The following is a 27,932-nucleotide window of genomic DNA, read 5'->3' as shown; positions in this document are numbered from 1 at the left end:
GCAGTGATTTTACTTTCTTTCTAGGTTTTCTGATTGAAACCAAAACCTTGAGCCACTGCATTAGTTTCGTCTGACCTGTTTTGTCATAACGTATGTACCAATGTCGGAGGGAACAGGAAGGGCACGGTCCTGGCCGTGCAGTGTGTTTCCTGTAAGTCAGGAAGTCGGCAAGTTCTCAACAGAGAGCCACCAGAATGTCTGCTCTAACTAGATCCACAACCTCTCGTGGAAGGAGTTTTTAAAATGTGATTTCATGAACATAGTTTGTGACCATGACACTTTTGTGACATGAGGCTTTTACTTTTCTATACAATGTTTTTAAATGCAGCCTTATGATTAGTTAGTTAGGGTTAGTGACATTGGTCTGAGGATCAAACACCTATGACCTTTTAACTTGAACGTAGATGCACATGAAAGCAGCTGGACTGGCGATTCAGCAGTTTGGACCAGAGCTTGTTTACACTGACATATTAAATACCTTTAAGTGTTTAAAGCCCGCTGGGTTCACTTAGTTGATATTCTTTGAAACAGAAACCCTTATACCCTTATTGAGTGTATAGGTATGTTATACGGAATAAGGAGTCACACATGGCTGGTACAGTTTAGCTTGAACGTGTTGCAACTGTCATTCATGTGGAATGGCAGAAAAGTGTGTTCTTGCAAAGGAAGTAGGAGGCTCTGCCACTACCCTGATGTGAATGCTCATTCTACTTTGGAGCTGTTTTGTTCAAAATACATTATGTTTTAGGAATATGGGGAGATGTATTTTCAAAAGTATAGATATTAAAAGAATCTGAGTCTTTAGGTTGCAACTAGTCATGGTTCTAAACATAAATGTCATTGTCTTTTTTTATTGTGAAACAAAATACTTCTCTGCTGGTTGTGAACTGAAGTTTCACTTCTTTCCACACACACATGTGAGAGTCTTGCTTCCTTTTAAACATCTCATAAAGAGCAACGTCAACCTGTGTTTGCACTTGTGCTGCAACCTTATCTGCAGCTTTTCTCTCCACTTTACCCAGGGCTGAAGTCTGAGGAGGCTGTGTTGTCAAGAGAATGTTTCACAACTACCTTGATCTTGGTTCTGATGTGTTCATTCAGTCGTGTCTGTATCTCTTGATCCCATTTTGGACGGTTTTCTTGCATGTTGGCCCCTGTTGACTGTGCAAGTGGAAAGGTCCAGATAGCTTTGGGATTCCGCTCCCTGGTTTCTATGGAGATTATCAGCCAAGCAGGCGTGTGTTTTGGAAGCAAACAGGTCTGTTTTGGCATTGTGGCTGACTGAAGGTGTCATTGACCGGCATTTCTACTTGTGTCTGTTTTTCACTCTCTCCTACAAATATTCGATCGACCAACTGATTTGAGTAGCTAAACTTAACTGTGTCTTTGTAAAACTCGCTGCTCAATAATGATACCATGTTAGCAAAGTCAGTCATTAGTCAGTAAGGGTGTGACCTTACACTCAACTGAAGAGACAAGACCAGACACATATTGGGTTTACGTGTGACAAAAACACTTTCTTATTGACAAACAAGCCATGGTAACTATGGAAGCAGTGTAAGAAAACAGCGCTCTACTATACTAAGACACGTATGGTAGTAGTAACGCGTTACTAAGTGATCACCTTCCTGTCAGTCTTTGGCAGAGTTGCTGTAGTGAGTGAGCATTACGGCTCCCCACAGGTCACAAACAGGTGTTTACTGATGGCCTTCTGCTCGTGAGATAGCTTTTACTTGAACGGGAAATATTGTCACAATGTAACCTTACGATATCGTGTACCACTAGATCACATTTCATTGATATTGGTCGGGAGAATTGGAGGTTCTACTTTTAAACCTTGTCCTTTCTCAGTGAGTTTTTCTGAATGGGAAAGGGTTATAGATTCTGAGGTGCCCTTTGACCTTGAAAATACACAGTTATCTTTTGAAAAAGTGTGGTCGGGTCAGCGTATTTGGTGCGTGCCTGGAAGTAGTGAGAGCAGGTATCCATGACTAAAATAATAATTGATGACTCGGGGGAAATTATCGTTGACTCTGATAGTGTGATAGTGCGGCAGCTATATTGGCTGCTGTGTTTTGCCTCACAGCATGAGAGTGTGTTTCCTTGAGTCCTAGACCCTTGTTCCGTCAGCATCGCGAATCTTGGTCAGCTGCAGAATGAGGAACCTGAAAGGAAGTGGGGTAAACAAAAGCAGAGAATGCCAATCCAAGGCACAACAAGACTTGGGCAGACATGTCGGTTTAGGGCACACAAAGAGCTCTCTGTGAGGGCTTCAGTGCTCCGTATTCCTGCGGTGTACTCACTCAGTGACATCCCCCAAGTGGGGCTATTAATCGTGGAGAGAATGGGAACTATTAAAAATCACCACGCCATGAAGACACGCATTTGTTTTTACTGAGCAAAATTAGACTTCCTCAACACACTCACATTCAAGGACCCTGCATAAATAAATAATGACTCGAAATGAATGCAACCTCAGCCTCTCACATTTTTTCCCCTTTTTTTTAAAATAGCAAGCTGTTGTCAATCACCTCGCTCGCTCGCGTCATTCATGTGTACAGTGAGTAAGTCCTTATTTATGCCCTCTCTTATCTCACAATGATTTTGCAGTCTGACTGTTTGCAGGAATTTGCGGGCTGTTTTTTTTCCATTAAACACAAACACATCTCCTCTGAGAACAATTTGTTTTTGTCCACACAGCTGCGCAACATTAAAGTGATTGAGCCAATTTGGTGTAAACACAATTGCGTGTATGATCATACCGTGTTGCTAGTAATAAAGCTAAGACCAAACTAAGATGTTAGATGCAAAGGCTCCTGCAAGGTTTGACTGGTAAATAATAAATCCAGAATTATAAAATCAAACATAACATAGTTAATAACATATTCTCTGCTTACATGGTTATAGTTACATTTTTCACCTTTTTTGTATGCAGTTTTTTTTTAATAATAGTAACACTCATTTGCTTAAAAACTAGATGTGGGAATTGATAAAAAAAAAATAAATTAGAAGTTTAGTAATTTATTCACGTCATTGTAATGTATGACATCAGACTGATCAAACTGAAGTTGAATCTGAGCACATCAGCTTGAACATCAGGGTCAAAGTGCTGAGTGAAATGTACCAAACAAGATTTTTTTTGTTTCTACCCTCAAGTTTTTTTTAAACTTGAAATTCCTGACCAGTCTCCCTCATCATGGGTGTTTTGGTAATGGCACATTGTATAATGATAATAACACTCATGTTGACATTGTCACATTATGACTTGCAGTTCCTGGGTGAGTGTTAAAGACATGCTTTATCAATGAGCACACGCTTGTTCTCCACGAGCATCTTGGCACGTCCTCTGTCAGGAGCCGGAGTCAGCTGCTCTGCATTGACTGAGCTCTTGATAAACTCATCAGAGCACATTGTCCCAAGTGCGCTGTATAAACAAGCAGAATTTCAACACCCCAGATACTGTACCATTTGTTTGACGCTCTCCCTAACTATGTGACGAGTCAGCTATTATTCAGTAAAAGCCATCAGCAATTTTAGCTTGTGTTCCTGTACTTGCAGGAGCAATGTTGTGAAGTGTTAAGAAGCCTTTAATTTGACTCCTTTTCATTTCCTCTGGCTCTTTTTTTCTCTACTTGCAAGTTGGGGTTGCTATAGCAACACAATTGACTTCCTGTCTCTTTCCTGTGGTTGCTTTTTTTTCTTCCAGTATATCCAGATTTGCAAGCTTTTTTCCATCAATCACCTCATTGGGTTTTTTTAAGCTTGATGTATTCAATAGAAAACACATAGAATATGGTAAACACCTTAACGTGTCCAAGCATACCACCGTGGTTCACTGTACACTGTACAAAGCATAACCTCTCTCAGTCATTTGTGTCTAACAAAGCTTTCTTTATCTTCCTCTCTTTGTTTTTTCATGCTTCACAGAAACGTTTTCTGCTTTAACAACCGTAGTAGTACGGACAAAGGTGTCTGTCAATAAACTAGCACACGTGGCAATGCCATTATTTCCAAGGTTGATTCTAATGGAAAAAATGTTCCTGGTCTCAGAGATCGAAAAAATGTAAAAAAGCATATGAACTCTGTTGCAATTCGACCAGCATTAATAAAATACAACCTAGACTTTGTGTCACAAGATTGTAAAAAATGTAAGCTCCTATTTGCATGTGGACTGACTTGGTTGCTTGCAGCGTTCTGGGCAGCCTTTCATGTTTGTAAGCTTCAAGGCCAGGACAACATCTGATTTCCGGGCCGTGAGAAGGCCAGTTATCACAAGCAGCCTGGTTGCCTTGCCTGGTCTTTGATCGATGGCCTTTCAGTGGAGCGTAATTATCCATGGCCAGACTCAGAAGCCGGTGACTTTTTAAACTGTCGACTTAAGTTGCAAAAGTGCAAAGAGACACGAGTCTGCAACTTTGCTTTCTTTAGTTTGAAGGATATCAGCTAGAAAGGGTGAAAAGCAAGGGCCAGGTCGCAGAATCCATATGAACTAACAGTCGCAACGCAGCACGTCAATTGATAGTAAAACGTAAAAAAATGAAGTTACTTTTCTTAAAATATCATCTACAACCTGTGTGTCTCCTGCCTTTTGCCCAAAGATGCATGTTCCATTTGCTGTTTTAATGGTGTCGCCAAAATGTCTGGCAGAAAGTCGGTCGACTGCTTAACATTTCAGACTCAGATATAAGTTCTGCTCAATAGTCATGTTTTTTTTCCTGTAGTATCCATGGAATACTGTTTTACTCCACTGAAAACAACGTTGCCAGGGGTGCAACTGGGATCAGGAGCTCATTTTCCAACAACTGCCGACAGACCAATGTGGTCAGTTTTTCAGAAACTGGAGAGATCAACTGTCAGTAGACCACACTGAGTCTGTAACCTACAAGTTGATTTTACTCCTTTAAATCTTGAAAATGCCATACATAAATCCACTATATGAACCCTGAAGTAAATATATATAGCAAAACAAACGCTAGTCAACCTTAGTCCATCTTTTGCCGTTCCTGCCTGGAACAACTTTTTTTTTGGATGCATTTAAAATAAAGAGAAAACATGGCGGCTCAATAATTAATTTAAGACTTGCATAAGCCTTTGTGACACATAGCCGTCTGTTAGGTTAAAAGGATCTTCACAACCACAAAGTTTGTGACCCGATGTCGGACTGTTTTCTAGCAAATTCTAAAACTCCATGAGCTGTTCACAGGCCTTCAATTGCTTCCCTTTGTTGTTGAATGAAAACTATTTTCAAGGACTGCAGGTCTGTCTAAGCTTTTTCTGGAGTGTGGTCATGTTTTTAGTTAAGAGGCATGTGTTTTGGTCTTGTATTTTCAATTGTTAACTTCACCTTTTTATGATTGTTTTTCACTCAGGCATTTCGTTGTTTAGTGTAATAAAATTCAATTTTTTTATTTAGCCTGCGCGTCCTGCTTCTTTCACTCATCACTGCTAATATTTTGATGAAAGAATCTATTATTCATCGGACCTCTTTGCCTCCTACTGCCGGTGTGCTGCTACATGAGGGAACATCTCTGCGTGTCTGCGTTACTTTACAGTAGGAGCGGGGGAAATGGACACATATATAATGCATCAGCAATGCATTTCCAGTTACTCATAGCCTGTGATGCAGCAGTCGCTCTCACACATCAACGCTTTGTCACTGTTTGGCCTTCACTTTCTGCTCTTCTTCTTCTGACAAGTTACTGTCCTACTATTGCGATTATAATGTGGTTATCATCTTGACTGACGCTGCCTATAAACATTATGAAAATGCCATTTCCTCTTTGTGTGCTTGTTTATTTATTGGTGCTGAATAAGATCTGTGAAAGCTTCATATGAAGGAAATAAGAAGCTGTTACGATGCATTAAAACAAGTGCCCTGTTGAATCTTTATGAACCGCTCACTTGAAAATTCACACTTATTTTTGGACAATGTTTTACTTTTAGCAGCTCTGGCTTTGTGAACTGTTGGTTATTTTTTGATTAATATTTTAGAGTTTGGACATTTTTTCTTTTTTCACTACAAGCAAAGCAAAAACACTGGACATGTTAATAGTGGTTGCTGTTGTTTTGTTACTTGGTCCTGTAAATTGTTGCAATTTGTTTCAAATGTTTTAAATATTTTATCGACAACCTCAAACCTTGCTGCGGCTGCAACAAACATTGAAAGTGTGTAACAGTGTCGGCCTGAAAATTCCATTTGAGCACCAAGAAATAAAACAAGTCTAATCTAGTGTCAAATCTAATCTACTGTAGATTGCAGGTCTGACACTTAGTAGTAAAAGGCTGCAGAGCCACTGAAAGTTGTGGATCTTAGAACGTGTATGATCACTAACCGTATATGGGATCACTCATCAGAACTCCTCTGAAATGTGTGTCTTCACTGTGTGAGTGTGTTTTGATGAGAGGCCATGGGCTTCTATTTTGGGCTCGATGGTTATCACAGACCTCAGTGGGTTCATGTTATACTAACAAGTGGAAAAGGGTTAGTAATTCCCCGGTGATGTTTTCTTCCTGACAAACGGGTCGATGAACAGTTAAATTAATTTCTATCTCCTAACTCCTGGTTTTAGCAAGAATCACTTCAACAAGTCTAAAAAAAGGCAACACAAACAAAACACACAAATCAGTTACAAAACCTCCTTGCGACACTCGAGTTGTTGAGTCATTTTTATGCCCTGATAAGCACAAACTACGTAATATGTAATGTTGGGGTTATTCGAGGTCAATAGAAATATAGTTGTTTTTTGAAACAGTTGGTCTGTAACGCCCTTTTAACTACGTGCAAGTTCCATTTTATATGATGAGATACACAAATATCCATTGAGTTACGCTTTACTTTGGCAGCAGTGTGTGCAAGATGTGAGAACTAAAGTCATGTACTGCGTATTTAAAATTCAGACAGCAATTTTATTGCATTTGTGCCTGGAATGAAGTAGCAGGAGCTCGATAAGATGAATGCTGAACGTCAACTCAATATGCAGTAATAGTGTACAGCAGAGCAAACTCAAGGGGGCAGCAAAACAAAAATGCAGATGTGTCAATTTGTGGGTCAGACAGGATTAAGCTGCAAAATTCAGCATCACATCACTTTTCTGTCAGATACTGTGGCAAAGGAAAGAGCTAAAATACTCGGTTTTGATTCCGGTTTTACTTCATTGTTACTTTTGCTTTTCATCTTTTATTCTTGTTCTTGAACATCAACAGCGTTACACACAATGCAGTGTGTCGTATTTCACTGAAAAGTAAATATTCTCTTCATCACATCAGTAATGTCTCCTTTCTTCTTAGTTGCTCACAAATATTTTTATCCTGTTGTGGGATTTATTTCAGTTTCAGTCGAAGATATTTGCTGTTGTTTGCTGTCATTAATGCCCAGATGTTTGTCCCTGCTGCAGGTGCCTCAGTTAACTCCACTCTGACCTGTAACTGGCCAGATGTCTGTGAGCTCCATGGATTTAGGAGGATGGCGTACGGAACACAGCGTGGCTTTTACATGAAAGGGATGTTTATTACGGTGTTTGCCACCAAAGGAATGGTTAACCAGGAAAGGCAAACTGGTATCGCAGTCGCAGGGGATGTACACGATAAGCTGGTCCATTAGTGCTGGAGCTCCAGATGTTACTGGGCTTGACAAAAGATTGAAGGGCTGTGCCATGCTTATTTCTTCCCTGACACAGAAGCACACAGTTTGAGAAGTAAACATGAATTATAAATTTAGCTCCATCTGGTCGGCCTGGTGGCCTCTCCTGCTCGGAGCTCAGCTGCGCTCCTCGCGAGGAAGCCGAGCTGATGAAGTGCTTTCAAGCGTCTAGCTTTTCAATGATCGCAGCCTAAACGGTACAAGAATGTGTCGTGATCGAAGGCTTTCTAAAGCCTTGTGGGAGCTTGCACTTACGCTGTAATCGTATTGACGTGCACTCGACTCCGGCTTGGTGTCAAGGTTGCATCAATCGTCCGAACTGATGATTTGCCGCCTACGTAGTGACACATTGCTCCAGTCTCTGAAGATCTCTTTCTGAAGGCCTCTTTGTCCTTCACCCTCTGTTTTGAGCCACTTAATCCCATCATTTATGTCCTGAGAGATTCATCTGCCTATATTTTGCATGGCTTTTGGATTTTTGTTTTGTTTTTAACTAGCCACATTCACCTTCACACGTCCATTGATTTATGTGTGTCGGCGTGGGAGTGCGCTCACCAAGTGGAGCTCAAGTTGAAATAACTTCTGATGGACGAAGCACGTGAGGAGGACAGGAGCTGTATTCAGCGGAAGGAAAAGCAGTTGTGGTTTTTACTAATTAAATGATAAACATCTTTTCTGGTTTCAGTGCCTTTGTGTTTACTGTACAGTAGCCAATGGATACCAGATCTTATCATTTGCCAACTTGTGTTCAATCAAAACGACGAAGAACATAAATCCAAGGTGGATCCTTGAGAGGCTGTTCCACGGTCCCAACAGTAAGAGAATAGCAAGTCTCTGACTATTAAATTCTAGATCATTCCATATTGATTTTTCAAATTGAATGATGATATGGTGCTCAGTTCTGTTGCTGTGTGCCTCCCCAGAAGGTTAGTTATTCGTGTGTTTACACGAATCTGTGTTATTGAAAACGCCTCATCACTTGTCAGCCATTTTTTTCTTGGCAGCAATTTCCACTCTTCTGTCCAGACTTGCTCTTTGCCCCCGGGCAACGAAGCCATCTGTTGAAAAAGTGGAGATCATTTCGAAGGGACAGATCTGCTCCTGTCCGTCACGTGCGTGTGTTCGAGCGAGCTGGCCGCCATTTCCTCCTTGAAAGTGACTGAGAACAGGAAGTGGCACGTGCTCTGGTCACAGGACTCGATTGCCACATTTGAGTCCATCTGATCATCAAGAGGGTTCTTTTACATGTGTTGCAATGTGACTTGATGTGTTCAATAGAGAAAAGCATCATTCATTATTGACCTATGATTTAATCTGACCAGCTATAAAACAAACACCCGCCGAACACCAACATTAAGGCTGTGTATTGCTGGTTGTAATGTGGTGGAAAATCTAAGTACAGTACTTTTACATACTTATACAAAAGTATTATTCTCTGTGAGGATACGCAATATGATGAGGCTGCCAAAATGTGGTACCTTCTTTAGACTCTTGGCTACACGAGTCACACTTTAAACACTCACCAGAGGAAAATGTCACCTCAGAGGAAAGCCCAAAGAGACCGACACCAGTTTCTGTCACATGTGATGTCATCACTCTGTCAGCACGAATGAATTGTAATCTCCTTTTTTTTGTCCTGACAGAAATATATACGTAATAGTGGTGAAGGGGTAATACATTGTCTAACTGTTGTATATTGTCTTATTAAGTTATTAGTCATTGTTTTTTGTTTTTTTTTTACACTTTTTTCAACCGAAGGGAAAATAAATTCTTTGCAACAATGACGTGAAAGGCAGCTGGTACAAATCCTTCCCTGCAACTTAGTTTGATCTAAGAAGTGAAAATTCCGAGCAGGCAGTTCTATATATAAATACTATAGTTCTATATAAATACATATATATATATATAAATACTGTCTGTGAGGCTGTTTTTACAGGAGTAAATGGCAGCAAAGGGCGTAACTAACTCAGTGTGGCCTAACTCTGTGTGAAAAAAGAAATGCTGACCTCAAGGCGAACCCTGGGATTGCCACTACAACGTGAGCGTGTTTTTCATCGACAGCTGTCCGGGGAAGTGTCTTGACTCGGGGGCTTCACCCAAGATGTGCATGTTAGTTTGCAGTGGGGTATTTTGATGTCCATCTCGGAAGGACTTGGCAAGTAGAAAAGGAGGGACCAATGACCAAAGACACCTCAGGCGGGTGTGAGCAACACGAGCTCCCCGCGGAGCCTGAAGCAGCGGAGAACAAACATAGCAGTCGATACCAGAAGCTCATATTCTCTCAGAGCAGGATTCTTCCATTAAAATCTTCTTTGCTGTGAAAAAGAACTTAGACCAGCAGCTGCTGCTTTGTGGTGAGTTTGGCCGGGATGCGTCCACAAGAAGAAGATGACACTGGATTATAAATGAAGTCCGAAGTTGGAAATGACTGGTCATGGTTGTTGCTATAAAACTAAATGGGTGCTCAGGCCCATCCATCATGGAAATGGAAGGCTCCACGTGTGCCGAGTCTAAACAAATCCACGGAGGGTTAGAAAGATGGGCACAGCAAGTGACCAGATGTGAGAGGGATTGTTTACATTTAGCATCCAGCAAGAGTGTATTTTTAACCGTGGCTTGTTTTTGTTCCTCTGCAGGTGCTGGGGAGTCGGGGAAGAGCACCATTGTGAAGCAGATGAAGTGAGTGAGGAGCCGCTCTTTTGTTTTTCCTTCCATCTCTTCCATCTTCTAAATTAATCAGAAGTCTCGGCAGATTATTTGAAAGTGTACCTGATGCAACACAACACCATAGAAGAGCATGTGAAGAATTGATCTGTAGCAACAACAGGTTTCAGGTTCCTGACAGCAGGATTGATCACAGGGGCAAAATGGTGCGCGTCTTCTATCTGGCTGGGTTGTAGGGACACACCAAGATTAAAATCCAGATTCACGTTCGGCATTTGGTTCTCAAACCGGTCCCTTAAATATGACATTTCTTGATAATGAATCACTCCAGCTTTTTCATCATTTACATTTCTGAAGGTTAGTCATAAGTGAAATGTGTGATTTCCTGGTTAATTTTTGACCTCCACATAATCACATCAGATAATTTCAGTAGAACTTCAGTAGAACAATGAAAAAAATGTTTGCTGGTGCATTTTGTTGATTTTTTGTTGATATGATACATTATATTATATTATATTATATTATATTATATTATATTATATTATATTATATTATATTATATTATATTATATTATATTATATTATATTATATTATATTATATTATATTATATTATATTATATTATATTATTACCTTTATTAGCCCCACAGTGGGGAAGTTCAACCTGTCACAGCATCCAATGACAAAAAGACACACACCAACGATATTAAAGACAAGACGTTCACAAAGCATCAACATACATAAACAAGCTATCAAACAACACAACACATAGCAATAAATAAATACCCAAAATATATGAAGAAATATAATGACAAAATAATAAATAAATAAAATATAAGTAGTTGTAAGTACATAGATAATACATAGAATGTAAGAATTATATAATATAAATAAAGAATTCTATTCGAATAGGTGCTGCACTTATGAGGCCATAAAAGCATGCACATACACATTGTGATTTAGAAGAAGGAATAAGCTGGAAATGGGTGGAACGGATGCAGGGAAATGCAGAAATAATTATAGGGGGTTGAATTTATTGCTATTTAAAGAACTCATGTAATACTAAGAGAAGTAACCCTAAAAAACATAATTATGATGACATAAATGTGTCAGGAAATGGCTGCGTGAATGATGGGTTTTTAATTCAAGTCACTCTCCTACTGCATTTTCTCATTTGGCTTATTCTCAGTGCGGAAACTATTTTTACTGGCAGCAATGAAATACTCAAATGAGAAGGAAGCGCTTACAGGCTTGTGCTGTTTGTTTGTCAGAGCTTTTCAGTCGTCAGAAAGACACTTTGAATTTCATTCATCGGTTCGTTTTTTTTTTTTTTATCGTTGTTCCATTTGTATATTAGATGACCAGATGAACAAAGTGCAATATGTCCAGCTGAGGTCTGGTTCGAAGCATTTCAGATGGAGGTGGGTGAGGTAGTTGCTGGGTTTCAAACCCCAGACCTGGAAAAGAAAAGTAATGGTAATAATAATAAAAATTGAGGAAACAATAAAAACAAAAATGAATATAGAAAAAGTTCTGTGTCAGCATTACCCCTACTTATTGATAATTCCACAATTAATAAATACTTATTAAGTCATTACCTTTTCGCATATAGATATCATCAGATATCAGATATAGATCGCAAAGATGCTCGTGTTTTGAGTTCGCCTTCCTCTGGTGTTCCTTATGTGTGAAACCTAGAGATTTTGCAACTATAATTTTATATATTGAAGGTCACACAGATGATATGAGTCACAGTGGTGCGTTTCCGTCCTGAACGCTCTCATCAAAGTGTAGGTGAAGCCACTCTGTGTGTGACTTCTCACGTCATTCTCACAGTTGCTTGCAGGCATTTGAACAAGGTCAAACAGTCATTCAGATGGTGGGTGACCAGTCGGGGGAGAAGAGCTTCTGTTTGCTGGGCCCGCCGGCCTGGAGCACAAAGGCATCCAACCTGCGACCCGGCTCTCAGAGTCCGCTCCAGTTGTTTGTCTGGCATGGAGCCAAGAGATGAAAGCGCGGCCACTTTCCTTCAACACCTCGCGCTCTGATGTTTGCACACATGCCAGATTGTCACGCCAGATTGCCCTTCATTAATCCCAGCAGGCCAAAAACTGTAATCCTGTTTCACGCCCCTGAAGATGGAATTTAATAAGTACATGAACCTGAATCAGATCAGTCAAAAATAACCCGCACTCAAATCCTCCGCCTTGATTCTGTCTTTTGTATTTTTCTGAGGCGGCGGGTGTAAGGTGGACCGCAGCGGATAACGTGTCTTTAAATGATTGCTCCATCTGAGATTAAGCCTGGATTGGCAATAACACACACACGTTTGTTTTTTGTCCTTGTGGGGACATTCTGATTCTCATTTCTCATGGCCATCACCCTTTCCCCTGCCTCTCACCCTAAGCCTAACCACCCAAAACACCTATCTAACCTGAACCAGGACTCTGAACCAAACTCAATTGTAATAACCCAGTTATTTTTGAAGTCTTCATCCTCAAATTGAGGCTTAACCACGTGGAGTCCAGCCAAATGTCCCCTCAAAGTCATATGGTCCTCACAAGGACGGTGTTTAGTCAATGCCAACAGGTCCCCACAAAGGGTAGGATAAACAGGTCCACAGACACATTTGTATCTCTCTTCTTGTGGGGACCTCCGATTGCCAAAATGCCTTTCCCAGCTTCTCACCCTAAACCGAACCAGGACTCTGAACCAAAATGACCCATTTATACTGACCCAGTTATTTTGAAGTTTTCATCCTCAAATTGAAGATTGGACTTGTAGGGACTGGCAAAGCAAAATGTAGGTGTAGGTGTCTCTAAGAAGTAGTCCCCACAAGGATATCCATACAAATAGACACACACATTCAGAATAAAGGCCAACCAACAGACACAAGTTTACGCAGAGTTACACACAAAGTCTTAGGGAGAGGGACGAGTAAATAACATCTCATCTTCATGTAGCTAGTACACTCTCTGCATCATGTCAGTTGTATGTAATGTATCAACTCAGAAGCTATGTGAAATAATGGTTACACAAGTGTCATATAATGTGTTACTCGATTGCAATGTATCAGAGGATTGAAATATTCATTCATTCACAATTACATCAACCACTGGATCACAGACAGACCTCTCTGCTGTATATTGGGGGTTTTATGGAGTCACTTAGTGTCCTGCTGCCAACGTCACACAGAGAGATAAACTAGTGTTTTCTTGGTAGATATATAATGCAGAATAGTCTCCAGTGTCCCTGTGAAATGACTTCACGGGTAAAAGAATCAAGAAAGACGTTGTTGTGACGAAGTTGTATTTTAAAATACGCTCTAACTTTGCCTCCATCTGTTTCAGGATTATTCACGAGGATGGATACTCAGAAGAGGAGTGCAAGCAGTACAGAGCGGTGGTCTACAGCAACACAATCCAGTCCATCATGGCCATCATCAAAGCCATGGCCAATCTCAAGATCAACTACGAAGACCCTGCTCGAGCGGTACCTACTTCCTCAAATGTGTTTTTCAGATGCTGTATTCCATTTACAGGGGGCACACTATAGACTCCATGTTGAAAAAAAAGACTGTTTGTTAGTTTTGGATATTAATGACCAAAATCAAAACGGAGAGATGGCATCTTTTGCTCTTTACTTGTCTCTGTTTGTTTTTATCAACCAGCCATGCCATGTTGGTTTGAGGAAACACCGTGGTGTGAAAGCTGTTCATTGTAAAATGAAAGTATCAGTGTCAGTATAGCAATTTTATCTGTAATTTTACTTCAGTTTTTCCCCGATGTATTTGAAAGGTAAAGAAATGATTTGCACTGCTATAGTAGAAACACTATAGTTGGCAATGAAGATGCAAGCAACCTCAGAAAGCTCTCCCTACAGGGAGGGTTTTGACAGTGTGGCTCTTGGTTTGTTGCCCTTGTTGGAGCAGCGTGACGTGATTTAAGCAACAAAATATTGTGTTTTCTCCGGTTTCCTCCCACAGCCCGAAGACATGCTCACTAAGTTATTATTAAGGTAGAGGCCCAATTGCCGGAGACAAATTGTTGCACTACGAAACAGGGATGCAACCCATGTTCAGGTGCCTTTCAAGTGAGCTTGGACGTGTCATGGTGAAAAATCTCACCCAATCAGAGTCCAGATGTATGTTGACATATGCAGAGTGGGAATGTGCATCAACACGACGAAGAAGTGAAACGGAAGAGCAGCTGATTGTAGCAGCCGTAGGGATTCAGGACTCACTGATGGAGCGAGAGACGCCGGCGCCTCCACAGTCGCTAAACAGCTACAGTGCTGCCTCTGCCATCCGCCTTGTGACTTTCCACTGACATTAGACCTGCCCCCAGCAGACTGACCTCCTTTTTTAGACACAGTTTAAGAGGCGGGGAAGTCACCTTGGTGACTGGAAGGAAACCAGCGAGTACTCTCAGCGAGCGTCATGTTTGGTGTGCACGTGCTGTTTAAAGCGAAGTCTGTTCAGTGATCCCAACTGAAACTTTGAAATCCGGTTCTAGTGTTGGTCACCTCTCAGCGCCTTCTTTCTCTCCTCAGCTGCTCCCTCAAGTGGTTGCTGCTGCACAACACATCCTCTCACTTCTACCTCATACTTGCCCACAACACACTCAGCTCAGTCAAACATTTGCAGCGAATCCTGGCCAAACTCGGCACTGTACCTTTATTCATCTTAATTTGCACAAAAGTGTCTCTCGCTCTCTCTGACATTTCATGCTCCATTTCCTCTCTGAGATTCAGCACCAAGGTCACGCCCCCGTCCCATATTCCCCCCGCTCCTCTCCTCCTCCAACAAGCCTTTAAATGAGTGCGCAGACTTTACATTTGGACCTCCTGTTGTCCCTCAGCTGCGTTGCTACTGTGCCACCGTTCACCCAGGAAGCCTCAAAATTATTGTGTTAGAAAAATGATTCCTGAAGGGTTTAACCTTCAAATCATCTGTGGATGAATGGAATCAAACGTAGCACTCTTCACAGTAAGTGTCTGTGCTTTCAAAGTTGGAAGGCAGAGAGTGGAAAGCAACACGGCACGTCTGGAAATCGAATGGAGTGTAACCATGCAGTTTTGTTTTCCTCTATTTTGGAAGAAACAACCGCATTTTAAAATTCAACATTGAGTCAGTAGTAGTTGTTGCTCGGCTTCGGCTTCGACCTCAGCGTCGCCATGTAGCCGTGCATCTGTCCAGGTTGACATTCTTGTCTCGTCTGACAGGACGACGCCCGTCAACTCTTCGTTCTGTCGGCCGCTGCAGAGGAGCAGGGCGTGCTGCCGGAGGAGCTGTCCAAGGTGATCCAGCGGCTGTGGTCGGACAGCGGCGTCCAGAGCTGCTTCACTCGGGCCCGAGAGTATCAGATCAACGACTCCGCTGCCTAGTGAGTTCCCAACCGTGAAAGCACGTGTGTTCAGGAGCAGCCGAGTCACCTGCCAGGCTCTTGTCAAACACTCACTGTCACTCACTGAATTCACGGCGTGTCGTAGAATCAGTTGCTTGTTATTAAACCTCGGGATCATTTGTCGTTTGGGGCCAAATATAGAAATTATTTGAGCCTTATCAGGAGCAAACAGATGACTCCTCCTGGCCTGCAGGTGGTGCTGTGATCCATTATTAAAGTCTGGTAAAATGTGTGCACTGAGGACATTTAGCATCTTTATATTCTAAACTGAACTCAGTTGGTTTGAGCTCTTCAGAGACTGGTGTGAGGTTCTTGTCAGGTTTGGGTTTAACTGAGGAGCAGTGAGCTCACGTCTGAGTTTCACAATCCAAACCTGAGTTGAACACAGATTAGTGCAGTGCTGTGAGTTCACTGGAGTCTGCTCTCCAGTCAGACCGAGTCCTCTGAGGTAACGTTGGGCTGCAGTTGAGTTTGTGTCGACGCACTGTCTCCAGCTAGAAAAAACAGTTTGAGTCAGTTAATAATGAGCACTGATATAAAGAGGACTCGCCATTTTAATCTGGTCTTCCTGGGCCTAAATATAAACTGCAAGTGGATTAAAAAGAGAGGTTATGGGTGGAGGCCTGCCACCAAATCCATTGCTGCCAAGTCCAGAGTCGTCCATGAGGTGTTGGTGTGGTGTCCAACTAAGAAGCCGACGGTGAAACAGTCACTGTTTCAAGTTCAAACTCCGCGTTTGTTTTACTTGTTTCCTTTTTTTCTGTATTTACAAGATAAGATAGTCGTCCACCTTATTCATTTCTACATTGCATTAGATGGACTTTATAATTCCCGCAGCGGGGAAATTCAACAAATCAAATATATTTTAATGCATTGTTTATTGTCTTATTTTTCATTATTAATATCTCTATTTGCTTAATCGTAATTTTAGTTTCTGTTTTTTGTTTTTGTTTCCCCACAGCTATGAGGAATTAAAATGTGAATTGTATCCATCATTTTAACATATAATACTAAAATATGATTTAAAAAAAAATGTTATATAGCAACATAACATACACATATAGACATGTTATTAATAGACTGTGCTCTTATCACAGAGCTCCAAAATTTTTCATACACGAGTTCTTACTTGTTCTTATATAGATATATATGTATATTGTCACCAAAGTGGTTTGATAGCAGTCTCAGTCTGTAATGTTGGACATGTAACCGCCCAGCCTGGTTTGTTGAGAGGAGTAAATGGATCTTGATGTCACGGAGAGTGTTTTGTGGTACCAGCTCCTGTACACGCTCAACTTTGTTCACCACTAGTGAGTCTGTCTGGCTGTAACTTTACCTGGTTTCTCCTCTCCTCAGCTACCTGAACGACCTGGAGAGAATAGCCAAGCCTGACTACATCCCCACGCAGCAGGATGTGCTGAGGACTCGCGTGAAGACCACCGGCATCGTGGAGACACACTTCACCTTCAAAGACCTGCACTTCAAGTATGTACTGGCGCCGGAGCGTCTCAGAATCTGATCGCATCTTACCACACACTTGGTCATGTGATGTGTCGTGAGACCGTCCTGCTCTTTTGGCTGTTCAGACCTGGACACTCCTTTTTCTCTGGCCCATCGATCTTAGCTCCTCCCACCTGAGCGTCTGTGTGTTTGGTGAGGCATTAGTGGGGGATTCGACGTTCTGTAGACTAGAACTTTCTGCTTCTTATTTTCAAAGTAAAAGGCATTTTTAATTTCCCGACACTATTTACTCTGTGTGGAGGTGGTGAGTTTGAACTCTTCAGCACGTCTGAATCTTCACTGAGTGTGTACTTTGGGAACAAAATATGGAATCATGCTGTTGGCTGAAACTCAGGAGCCTCAATGTATATGAAAAAAAACCCCACAAAAATTGTAGAGGAGGAACACCTGGTGCTAAACCCTCTAGTATTTTCCTCACCCAGGGGTACTTTGTAACCTTCAGATGACATTTCAGAAAAAAATGAAATGCCATTGAGGATATTTTCTTGATCATCTGTGACGGATTATAACCAAACTCTACATCAGACCTGGGCAAAGTGCGGCCCGGGGGCCATATGCGGCCCTTTTCCTGTGTTTTTGCGGCCCTCATGAGGTCGGACTAAAACTATACAACTGATAAGTAGTCATTTTTCGGACTATTTTTTGTCTTGTTTCTTTCTTAGCATTACTATTTCAAGAATGATTATAACATGTTCAGGACTTAAATTTCTTTTCATCTGCCATTTTAGTGAGTATTTTTTGTTCCTCAAAATACATGAAAAGAAAATTGAAAATATATATTCTAATTTCCTTTTAATATTTCATAGATATTTTTGCTCTAGTTTCATTATTTATATTCAACTTAAATTGCATAATTGCCTAATAAATGCAATATTTTAAAGGTTTCATGCCATATTTGCACTTAATATCTTTGCTTCCATTGAATGGTTCGTTCTTTGTTACGTAAGATTTTTTTTGTCCCGTCATGTTTCTTAGTCATCGCCGCCTTCCTTTTGGCATGATGGCCCCTCACTACTGTCACAGTTTATAATGTGGCCCTTTAGGAAATTTAACTGCCCACCTCTGCTCTACATGAAACCCAAGCATTATGCATTAAAGGGAAATGTCAGTGGTGAAAGCTTCAGGTCTAAACTGTTGTTGATAAGTGAGAGACGAATACTGAAACGCACTGCTGCATCTGAGTGGAGCCCTGAGCTGGAACTCTCAGTCCTGCTCTGATGGAAGCTCAAGACACTTGTCGTTGGATGTTTGTGTCGGCGTTCAACTGAACATTGTCCATTAAATCATGCGTCTCCATCCAGGATGTTTGATGTCGGCGGCCAGCGATCCGAAAGGAAAAAGTGGATTCACTGTTTCGAAGGAGTCACCGCCATCATCTTCTGCGTGGCCATGAGTGCCTACGACCTGGTGCTGGCCGAGGACGAGGAGATGGTGAGCTCGCTCGGGTTCTGTCCAGTAGGGTTCTGTCCTTCACGTCCTGTCTCGCTCAGAACCGGATGCACGAGAGCATGAAGCTCTTCGACTCCATCTGCAACAACAAGTGGTTCACCGAGACCTCCATCATCCTCTTCCTCAACAAGAAGGACCTGTTTGAGGAGAAGATCACGCGCAGCCCACTCAAGATCTGCTTCCCGGAGTACACCGGTGCGTTTCACTGGAATGTCTGATGTGTTTGTCCGAGGACCACGTGCCTCTGGAACTTCTCTGACGTGTCATTGTGTCTCAGGCCCTAATGAGTACAAGGAGGCGCAGGCCTACATCCAGACCAAATTCGAGGACCTAAACAAGAAGAAGGACTCCAAGGAGGACACCAAGGAGATCTACACCCACTTCACCTGCGCCACCGACACCAAGAACGTGCAGTTTGTGTTCGACGCCGTCACCGACGTCATCATCAAGCACAACCTGAAGGACTGCGGCCTCTTCTGAAGGTGAGTCATGACCCCGGTGGTGACCGAGCCCCGCTGACCCGCGTGTCTTTCCTCAGACCGAGGGCGCTGAAGATCACCTCTGCACTGGCCCAACCCAACTCCTGCTTCCATCTGCGTTCTTTTTCAAAGACACCTAAGAGACTGAGGAGCCGCCGCGTCTCCGGATTCCGATGATTCCAGTTTGGCTCTCTCTGGGCGCTGACCACGACCATCCACACTTGTTGTCATGTTCTTTGTTTTCATTCACTAGAGGAAGCAAACTTTTTTATATCAATGTTTTCGACTGTTAGATGATGTGCTGATATTAAACATTTTAATCTCATGAAGCTCGTTTTTACCAGATGAAGTACAGGCATGGATTTATCTTTGATTTGTTACATGTTTACAGACGATTCATTTCTCCACGTCTGCGGCCACGTGGCTGTCCATCCGTCCTGCATGACTCATCTAATATTAGCTCTGTGATCTACTAACATTCCTGCGAGAAAAACACACCGACATCCTGCCGACTTCTAGCTGATATTTATGTTTTCTGTTTTTGTTTTATTGCTACGACGTCCCTTCGCTTCTGAAAGAAATATTTCTGCTGCCGATTGTTTGTGCCTCTCACCATCAAGTCTCTCGTGTACCTTTTTCTTCCCCCACTTTTTGTTCCTTCTTGCTTGTAGCGTTGATGGCAATTGATAATAAATCTAATTCCGAGCAAAGGTTAGCGTTTTTCGGTTCATAATAAATGCCTGTATGTTTTAATTTAAATAAAAGTAGCGATCACATGACTGTGGAAATTCATTCCTCTTCCTTTCTTTTGTTGTGTGCTCAGATATTGTCGAGATTCAAGATCAGACTTGACCTTTTTTTGACGGTTGGTCAGTGAAATCGACTTCTCTTCTCTGTAATTAGTAAACAATTTATTTATTTAGTATTATTTACTTATTTATTTTCAAAAACTAGCGCATATTTTAAAGCTTATATAGTGAAAATACATCCCCAATTATTCTGTCAGAAAATTCCTCTGAAAACACATAGGTGATTACTGGCTTCATTAAACATCAGCATCAAGCTATTCGTTACTTATTAGTCCTTATCTTTCCCTTTTGAGCGGACTACAATAGAATAAAATAGACAAGAACGGACCATGTGACAGCCGTTGTGTGAGAACAAGCCAGAAGAGGGCGCCAGAATGTTTCATATAAAATTCAAGTCTAATTTACGTGAACCAGCGTCTCCACGTGGTCAGAAATAAACCGAAAGTGCACAGAACTGGTGTTTTTTATAATGAATTGTGTTTAAAAAAAGGTTTATTTCGGTGTGACACTGTCACCCTGGGCTCCTTAAAAGAGGGCCCTCACTCACTTGTAACACTCATATGAGGGAAACACCACATGCAGCTCTAAGAATGTGCCGGTTCTGGTTTTCAGATTGAAATGAGCCAAACCTGACGGAGCCCGGGGCAGGTTGAGGCTTGCACCAGGCTCATGAATCCAATGCTAATGTTGAACCATCAGCCACGGGGCCCGGAATAGAGCCGGTGGATCAGATTAGCATGAGCGTTCACACAGTGAATCAGATGCAGACCAGGCTGACGGTTGGAGCGCAGACAGGTTCAATGGCTGGCTGCCGTGCTGACGGCCGCATTTGCATTCTTGAACTGTTGTTGACGTGCTTGACGACAACGCGCTGCCATGGTTCATTCAAGAGGGTTTTTCAGATTGAAATAAAACCATGTGCAGGACAGTGGTGTGCCAGGGCCAAGGCGGCGGCTGATGACCGGCCCCTGTTCCATTCTTTACATATGCTTCCTCATTGTCATTTTGATTCCACTGTGTAAGCGCATTGACGTGTAATAATAAGCAGCGTGGAGTTTCCACACTTGTGTTCGCCTTCTGTAGTTTCATTCACCAGAGGGAAGCAAACTTTTTTATATCAATGTTTTCAGATGACGTGCTGATATTAAACATTTGAATCCCATGATGTTCGTTTTTACCAGATGAAGTCCAGGCATGGATTTGTCATCGGTTCATGCATGACTGATCAAAAGGAGCTCTGTGATCGACTGACAGGCCGACGTCCTGTTGACTTCTGGCTCATACTAATGTTTCCTTTTTATGTTCAATATTCACTAGATATTATTCAATATTCACCATACAGGTACAAGATATTTGAAAATGCACATCTAAAACGCACTATAACCTGGCTTTATATCATGTGTTTATTTAACGTGTTGATCAAGTTCGACAGGAATTGAAAACAGTTTATAGAACAACCCACAACATACAGTCGCATGGTCAATTTTCAACTCATTTGTTTACAGTGTCCAAAAATACAGGCACGTCCACTAAAGCATGACTCAAAGGACAGATTTATTTCATCTTTTCTGGCTCCTGCATGACAAAATGTGGCGGCCTCAAGATGGAAGAAGGTTGTGATCTCATAATACTATGTATGTAAATCATCTCAGTAGGTTAGACACAAGTTTAATAAAAATGATTTTGGTTGTAAAGGTAGAAATTTGCATTGAAATGATTGCGATTGAAATTCAAGAAGCTTTCCCTTTTTAAATGAAAATATATTCATGTATTTTAAAGCAGAGAAGCCAAACTGTTCCTAAAGAGGAAAGCTCTCCCTTCATTTAAAAAAATGTATTTACATTTGCGACCAATGTAACAAAAATAAAAAAACAAAGACAATACACGACTTTTTATTTATACTCTTTGCTCTTAAAATCGTTCGTAGTAGTAAGACGAAGAGAAAAACACTCGTTATTTCTTCTCCATATCATAAGCTTTATGAAGTTCTTATTACGTCTTATTCTTGGTCAGAACAACACTCCATCTTCACCTCTCCATACAGGTTGAAGCCTGTGTTTCTGTGATGAAGGGAACCACAACAATGAACCAGAGAAGCCGCTTCACACCTCGGTGATGATGCGTTCACGGTCGCTGAGGCTGCCGCTCTCTGATTGGCTGCCTCGGACTCCAGCGGCGGTGAAAAGCGCAGTTCCAATCGCGCGGCCTCACACGGAACATCCGCGCTCGCAGCTGAGACTCGGCAGACAACTCGAGCTGGACTCGGACCTTTCTCACCTTTCGCCTTGTCGGTGAGTCCCGACGCTAAATGCGAATATTCCGCGTTAAAAACAAACGCGTTTTTTAAACACAGTTTTTTTCCCCATTCGTCTCGCAGGACTTGAACGTTGCAAATGAAGGAAAGTGACATGGTGAGTTTTTGATTCATTTTTTTTTTTTACCGTTACGCTCTCGATCTGCAGTGTAATGCACAGAAAAGTGTCTTCTCAAAGGTTCACAATGCGGTAGTTAAGTGTGTTTACACAGTTGAATGACAAGTGGGACTCACGAGATTTAGCTGTTTGTTTAGTCTTCGTTTCATAACATTTATGAATTTCTCATGAATGAATCACATTACATAACAGCCAAACATCCCGGTGTAGACAGCATTTAAATGCCATTTAAATGTGTGTAATGAGTTGTTACATGCACAAATGTTGTCTCCAATTTCTTACTTATTATTGATAAGGAGAACTGTAGTACATAGCTTATTGACAATATTGTGGGAGTTTAAGTGGCAGAAACTATGTCAAATGTCTTTCAAATACACATGAAGTCACTTGCCAAATAGTGAGACGTGTCTAGAAACTTTAAAAAAAGTGTGGTTCTAAAGGACAAGGTTTTTTGTTTTTTAAACGGCGAGCTGTGTCTGTTCAGTTGAGCCGAATGACCCGACACTTTCTCAAGGTCTTGCAACATGTCGCAGATTTCTGGTGGGAAAACCGAGGTCTTGGCCGAGGGTCAAACGCTCACATGGACAGTGGAGGGGTCAGAGTTGTGGTATGAGTGGCGGCTGTTGTGACTGTGACCTCTGCAGACTGGAGTGAACCTGTCTGCTCCTCAGCTGCAGACAGGTCTCGCCTCTCTGTCAGAGCCGAGCGGAGCTTCTCTGGACAGTCACTCGCTGAAGGACTGAATCACGGAGTCCAACACTGCTGGATTGTCGGGGGAGTTCAGTCAGATTTTTGGCAGCGACAAGTCTGGCGTGCGTGTGCAGCTCTGAAGAGTCCAGCTGTGGAGCGGCCTCTGGTTTTCATCTGAGAGAAGCCACGTTGGCTCAGGACCTTCCCTGTAACTGGGTCAGCTTCTGGAACTGGGCTCTCTATTCCAGCTCCATCACAAACTGGGGAAGTGGGCTTCCTCATGCCCGACCTGGTGCTGTGACGTCTTTGATCGCAGCTGTTGGATGAAAACCTCAGTCTTGAATAAGCAAATGAGCTCTTCACTTTCGGCGCTGACTGGGGAGCTGAGTAGTTCTATGATTTGGCTGAATATCTTTGCTTGAAAACGGCAGTAGTTGTTCATTGAAAGTCTCACATGCTCAAATGGGGACCTGCATGCTGCCCAGCCATTTCACACCGCAGGAATCTGCACCTCTTCTGCTGCTCTGCATCCAGCCTTAAAAGTTAAAACGCACCATGTCACATGATCTTGTTGAGTTGAAGCTCCGGCTCCATCCAATCAGAAGGCATGGTGGAAACAAGCAGCAGGCCGAGTGGGTTTGTTGGAAAACCACATGGGCCGCGACGGCTCCGCCCCGTAGCTGCTTTTTTTTTTTTATGTTGCGTATCATTCGCCTCGTCTCCCCCATATTTCTGCCTCCGATCCGAAGCATTTACTGCCTGAGGAATCTTGATGCACAGCAGCTGCTTGGTGTGAAGTGGTGAAGCAGGGCGGAGCAGCTTTGGCTGTCACAAGGTTGTCTGGCGCTGGGGTTGAATCACAGCAGAGTCCAGGGTGTTCACACTTCTGAGTAAGTCTGGGGACGGCCTTGCTCTGTGGTGAGATTACGTCACTGGTCGCAGCCTCAGACCGAGTCACCGTCTCCCGCTTCTGTTGTCAAGTGGCTAGTGGAAGTTTACAACTCAGATGACTGTTGTTTGTTATTGAAGGTGACGGCGCCGCTCTTGTTCTGACTCTGTTCTTCTCTCACAGCTCTGCTTGCGGGACTCGGGCGACTGCCTCAGGCAGCAGATGCGCTACATGATGCGGTCCCTTCAGGACCTAAAGCACCTGCGAAAGGCCTACCCTGCCCCCAGAAGCCCCCTGTCCCCGGTGAGCAGCCAGCTCCCGGCGTTGGCGCGGCACTCGGCGGTGGTGCGCGCCTGCCAGCAGCGAGCACAGCGGTGTGAGCGATGCCTTCACCTCAGGATGTCCAGCGCCAGCACGACCAGCACCTACGACTCCGCCTGCTGCCTGGCCAGTACGCTGGAGGAGGAAGAGGAGGATGAAGAGGATGACTCAAGCAGCGGCCTGGCCTTACGACTCAGCTCGCCCAGCAGTCGGAAAAGCCTGGAGTTTGACTCGGGCTACTCGGAGGCCTCGTGGCAGGATGAAGGCGTCGTGCTGAGGAGGACCAGGAATGTTCGTGTTTCTTCCTCGGCGTGTTTGCGCACCAACAGAGCATGGAGTGGAAGGACGCGCCCCAAATCTACCTCTGACGCCTGTCTGGAGAGGTGGACCTCTTTCGAGGTCAACGACCGCGAGGACTGGGCCAACTCTTTACTGACCGGAGGCCGCAACCGCCAGCCTCTCGTCCTGGGCGACAACAGCTTTGCCGACCTCATACAAAACTGGATGGACCTGCCAGATTTCCCCGAACCCGCAGAAACGACGGCGCCCTCTCGGCACAAACTAGGAAAAGGCTTATTCATCAACATGAAGCGGAAGCTCACCGGCTTTTCCAGAAGCGTCGAGGAGCGAGTGAGAATGAGACACGCGGACTCGTCTCGCCCCAGCCGAACGGACGACGCCTCCAAGAGACTCTCCTGTTCCGTCGCCCCCTCACAGCCCAAAGTGCCCTTCTTCCACCAGTCCCACTCGGCCATCAACCAGCTGGATACGGACTTCTACCAATTTGCAGCTCTGATGAAGTCCGGGAGCCGGAACCCCATCATCTGCAAGGACATTATCGGATACATCTGATGGGCGTGAACCTGTGAAGGATCCTCAGTCACTTTATTTTTAGAACACTTTTTGATATACTGTGATTTTTTTATTACATGAAGAAGAAAATAAAACATGTTTCAAGAAGTCCTCGTTCAAAGTGCTTCTGTCCGGTTGGTGTCGTGAATATGAGAGTCCGCATGTTCGGTACTTCTGATCACGACCAGTTAAATCTGACAAAAGTCTGTCAGAAGCTCTGATTCCTTACTGTATTGACAACTGCACGAAAAGCTGAACTTGCCAGACAGTATTAAACTAATAAAACTAACAACTACAAGAACAGAGGAATCTGAATCAGTTTAAACTGAAGCATCATAATGACAATCTGAATGAGGCGCAACTGACCTGTCCCCACGTCCTGTGGGGCATATGGGGAACTGAGCGTGGGGATTTGGACTTCCAGTAAGGGAATCGTTTGATACTTTTTGATCCCGACTCATTTCTTCCAACGTAACTGGAACTGGCTTCTGTGACCCGAGCACTCTGAAATAATTGGTTTTCACCTCGTACAGTGGTCAATGTAAGAGTTGCTGTGCTGGGTCTGAGAAGCTAAAACCATGCGGTGGTGGTGAAGGAGCAGATGGAAAACAGAAGCAACACAGCAGTCTCCAGGATTTGTTCGTCGGAAACTCAAGGTCTCCAGGTCTGGAAGGAACCTAAGAAAGGTTGAGCGACTCAGAACAATATGCCAACAACAGTTTGTAACCAACAACTTTAGAAAGAGCTCCATGAAGTCGGACTCACAGGCTGTTCCGTGATATTTACAGGCCAGAAACCATCTGTGGCAGCAACGCTCTGCTGAGGTAATTCCACATGTGCAGATGTGGGTGAACAGAAGCACTGCTTACAGATGGGCCCAATGTTGACTCTCCTCTTTACTCGGCGGAGCGTAGCAGCCCACCAACAGACCCTCATTAAACACTCTTGCTGGGGTACCAAACCGTGTGAGCAAACATGGGCTAATGGAGCCGCGAGGCATGAGGCCAGACGAAAGACCGGGCTGATACATCAGAGTGACACGCGCTCAGAGATAAGCTAATGATCACTTCACCTTTGCTGCTGGCTTCATAAATTCATAAGAAGAAGCAGCCATTATGGAGATAGCGCGGCTCCTGGCAGCTCTCCCATGATCCCCCGGCAGACGCCGCACCAATCACGGCGGGTATTGGGTAAGGCCCATTCGTCAGGAGGCTATTGTGGCCGGGTCAGATGGACTCAGCTGGAGCTCCGAGCCCAAGCACACAACCTGCTAAAAGATGTTTTCACTTTCTCCAACATCAATACGTCAACTTCACCAGCTGGCAGGAAGGTGGAGGGGAGGAAGAGGAATGAAGCTTCCTGAAAAACAACTTCGCCCGGGTGTCAGCAGTGATCTCCACCTGGTTCTCCTCCAGTCCTCATAAGTCCAAAGCTCTTAGTCCAATTTTAGAACCATCTTTGGAGTGTCTTAAATCCAACTTTAAGATAAACCACTGGGAATTGTTGGGGTGTTGTGTCGAGATTATAGTGATAAAAGCTTCAACCATGCGTTTGGTGAACCTTTTTGTTGATGGGATCGTGGGGGCAGCAGTTTAAGCGCAGAAGCCCAACCTTGCTTCACCCCTGAAGCTTGCCAGAGTCCTGGGTCTGCCCTCCCACTTGAATCCTCACCCAGTCTCTAAGACAATCCAGGGAGAAAAGTCACTCTGTTAATCTCGTGACCAGAGAGAATGCAGAAACACACAGTGTCATCCATTGTAAATCATAAGTAGACTACAAGCACCATAGTCATTTTACTATTTTACGTGTTATTTTACCTCCACTGTAAACAACCCACCCTTTGCTTCATATACAACAGCGCTGAGGAGTCGGACAGGTAGGTTCACCTCAATAGGTACTATAGGAAAATAATACCAACAATAATAAAACGTATATGAATTATAACAATAATGACAGTCACCTTACGAGACTAGCACGTCAGAGGAGACTGGGCTACAGAAATGATGACGCTGACAAAAAAATGCATATGCGTCCTGGATCGTGCACCATGAAATGACTGCTAGCGAGAGGCTAGTCTTTTGGCTCAGCTCTGTCTGCACCTGGACAGGCTGATGTATAAGACCAGAACTGATATGAAGGTTTTGTCGTCTGAGCCGTCTTGCCTCGGCACGGTGCCACCGTGAGCAGAGAGCGGCTCCAGACGGCCTTATCTCTTTACAAGCCGGTGTTTATGCCCTTCCTGTCTCTGTATCAAAGCTCAACTCGCTCTAACTTATGATGGTCTCATCTAAGAATCCAACACCACAACCTCACTTCATAAATCAGGCGGCTTTTTTGGCTGGGTCCATATGAGGGATTTCTGGGGGAGCAGGACATGACATCACCCTGGTGGTGCAGAACATCATGGTCGGCTTGACCAGGGAGAGATGCGCAGGATAGGGAATTCAAGAGTGGCGTTCCGTCCGATAGCAACAGATGTGTTCATGCGATCCTTCTCCGCCCCTGTGGTGCTCCCCGCCACACCAGGCTGCAGCCAGTCCTCCGCACGCTGGAGTCACATGGCCCGGGCTTGGAGCCTGTCTCAGACACGCCAGCCCTCACAGACCGCCTTCTTCAATGGACACCAGCTGTGTGTGACCACACACCTGTGGCGGGGTCCACTCAGAGAGGGGGGTGTAAATGAGCTCATATTGTTGTGCAAACACCAGCAATTAGGGAAGGTCAACTGCTATGCTAATGATGCCCAACACTGAGGGACGATGGGTCTGGAGCTGCGGGAGGG

At 43.5% G+C, this 27,932-nt stretch overlaps 2 protein-coding genes across 4 annotated transcripts in view; both read left to right on the top strand.

Annotated features, from left to right (window-relative positions):
* LOC128760037 (guanine nucleotide-binding protein G(i) subunit alpha-2-like) overlaps positions 1-19,939 on the top strand; it is a 36,875-nt gene extending 16,936 nt beyond the window's left edge. For both annotated transcript variants that reach the window (XM_053866954.1, XM_053866955.1), the window contains exons 2-9: positions 10,276-10,318; positions 13,654-13,795; positions 15,527-15,687; positions 17,065-17,193; positions 18,531-18,660; positions 18,720-18,873; positions 18,956-19,160; positions 19,217-19,939. In XM_053866954.1, the coding sequence (XP_053722929.1) occupies positions 10,276-10,318; positions 13,654-13,795; positions 15,527-15,687; positions 17,065-17,193; positions 18,531-18,660; positions 18,720-18,873; positions 18,956-19,158 (962 nt within the window). In that variant the 3' untranslated portion in view covers positions 19,159-19,160; positions 19,217-19,939. The remainder of the gene's footprint in view (positions 1-10,275; positions 10,319-13,653; positions 13,796-15,526; positions 15,688-17,064; positions 17,194-18,530; positions 18,661-18,719; positions 18,874-18,955; positions 19,161-19,216) is intronic.
* A 2,267-nt stretch (positions 19,940-22,206) lies between these two features.
* Positions 22,207-25,209, top strand: LOC128760939 (PAK4-inhibitor inka1-like). 2 transcript variants are annotated; one of them, XM_053868703.1, is made up of 3 exons: positions 22,207-22,257; positions 22,344-22,377; positions 24,161-25,209. In XM_053868703.1, the coding sequence occupies exons 2-3, from the start codon at positions 22,360-22,362 to the stop codon at positions 25,148-25,150; spliced, it is 1,008 nt and encodes a 335-aa protein (XP_053724678.1). In that variant the 5' UTR covers positions 22,207-22,257; positions 22,344-22,359; the 3' UTR covers positions 25,151-25,209. The 2 variants fall into 2 exon arrangements, with proteins under 2 accessions (XP_053724678.1, XP_053724679.1); XM_053868704.1 differs by having other exon boundaries at positions 22,239-22,377.
* Positions 25,210-27,932: the final 2,723 nt, after the last annotated feature.

Source organism: Synchiropus splendidus, chromosome 6 (genome assembly GCF_027744825.2).
Source record: "Synchiropus splendidus isolate RoL2022-P1 chromosome 6, RoL_Sspl_1.0, whole genome shotgun sequence".
NCBI classification, from domain to species: domain Eukaryota; kingdom Metazoa; phylum Chordata; class Actinopteri; order Syngnathiformes; family Callionymidae; genus Synchiropus; species Synchiropus splendidus.
The sequence above is the reverse complement of the archived record's forward strand: the minus strand, read 5'-3'. Positions and strand labels throughout refer to the sequence as shown.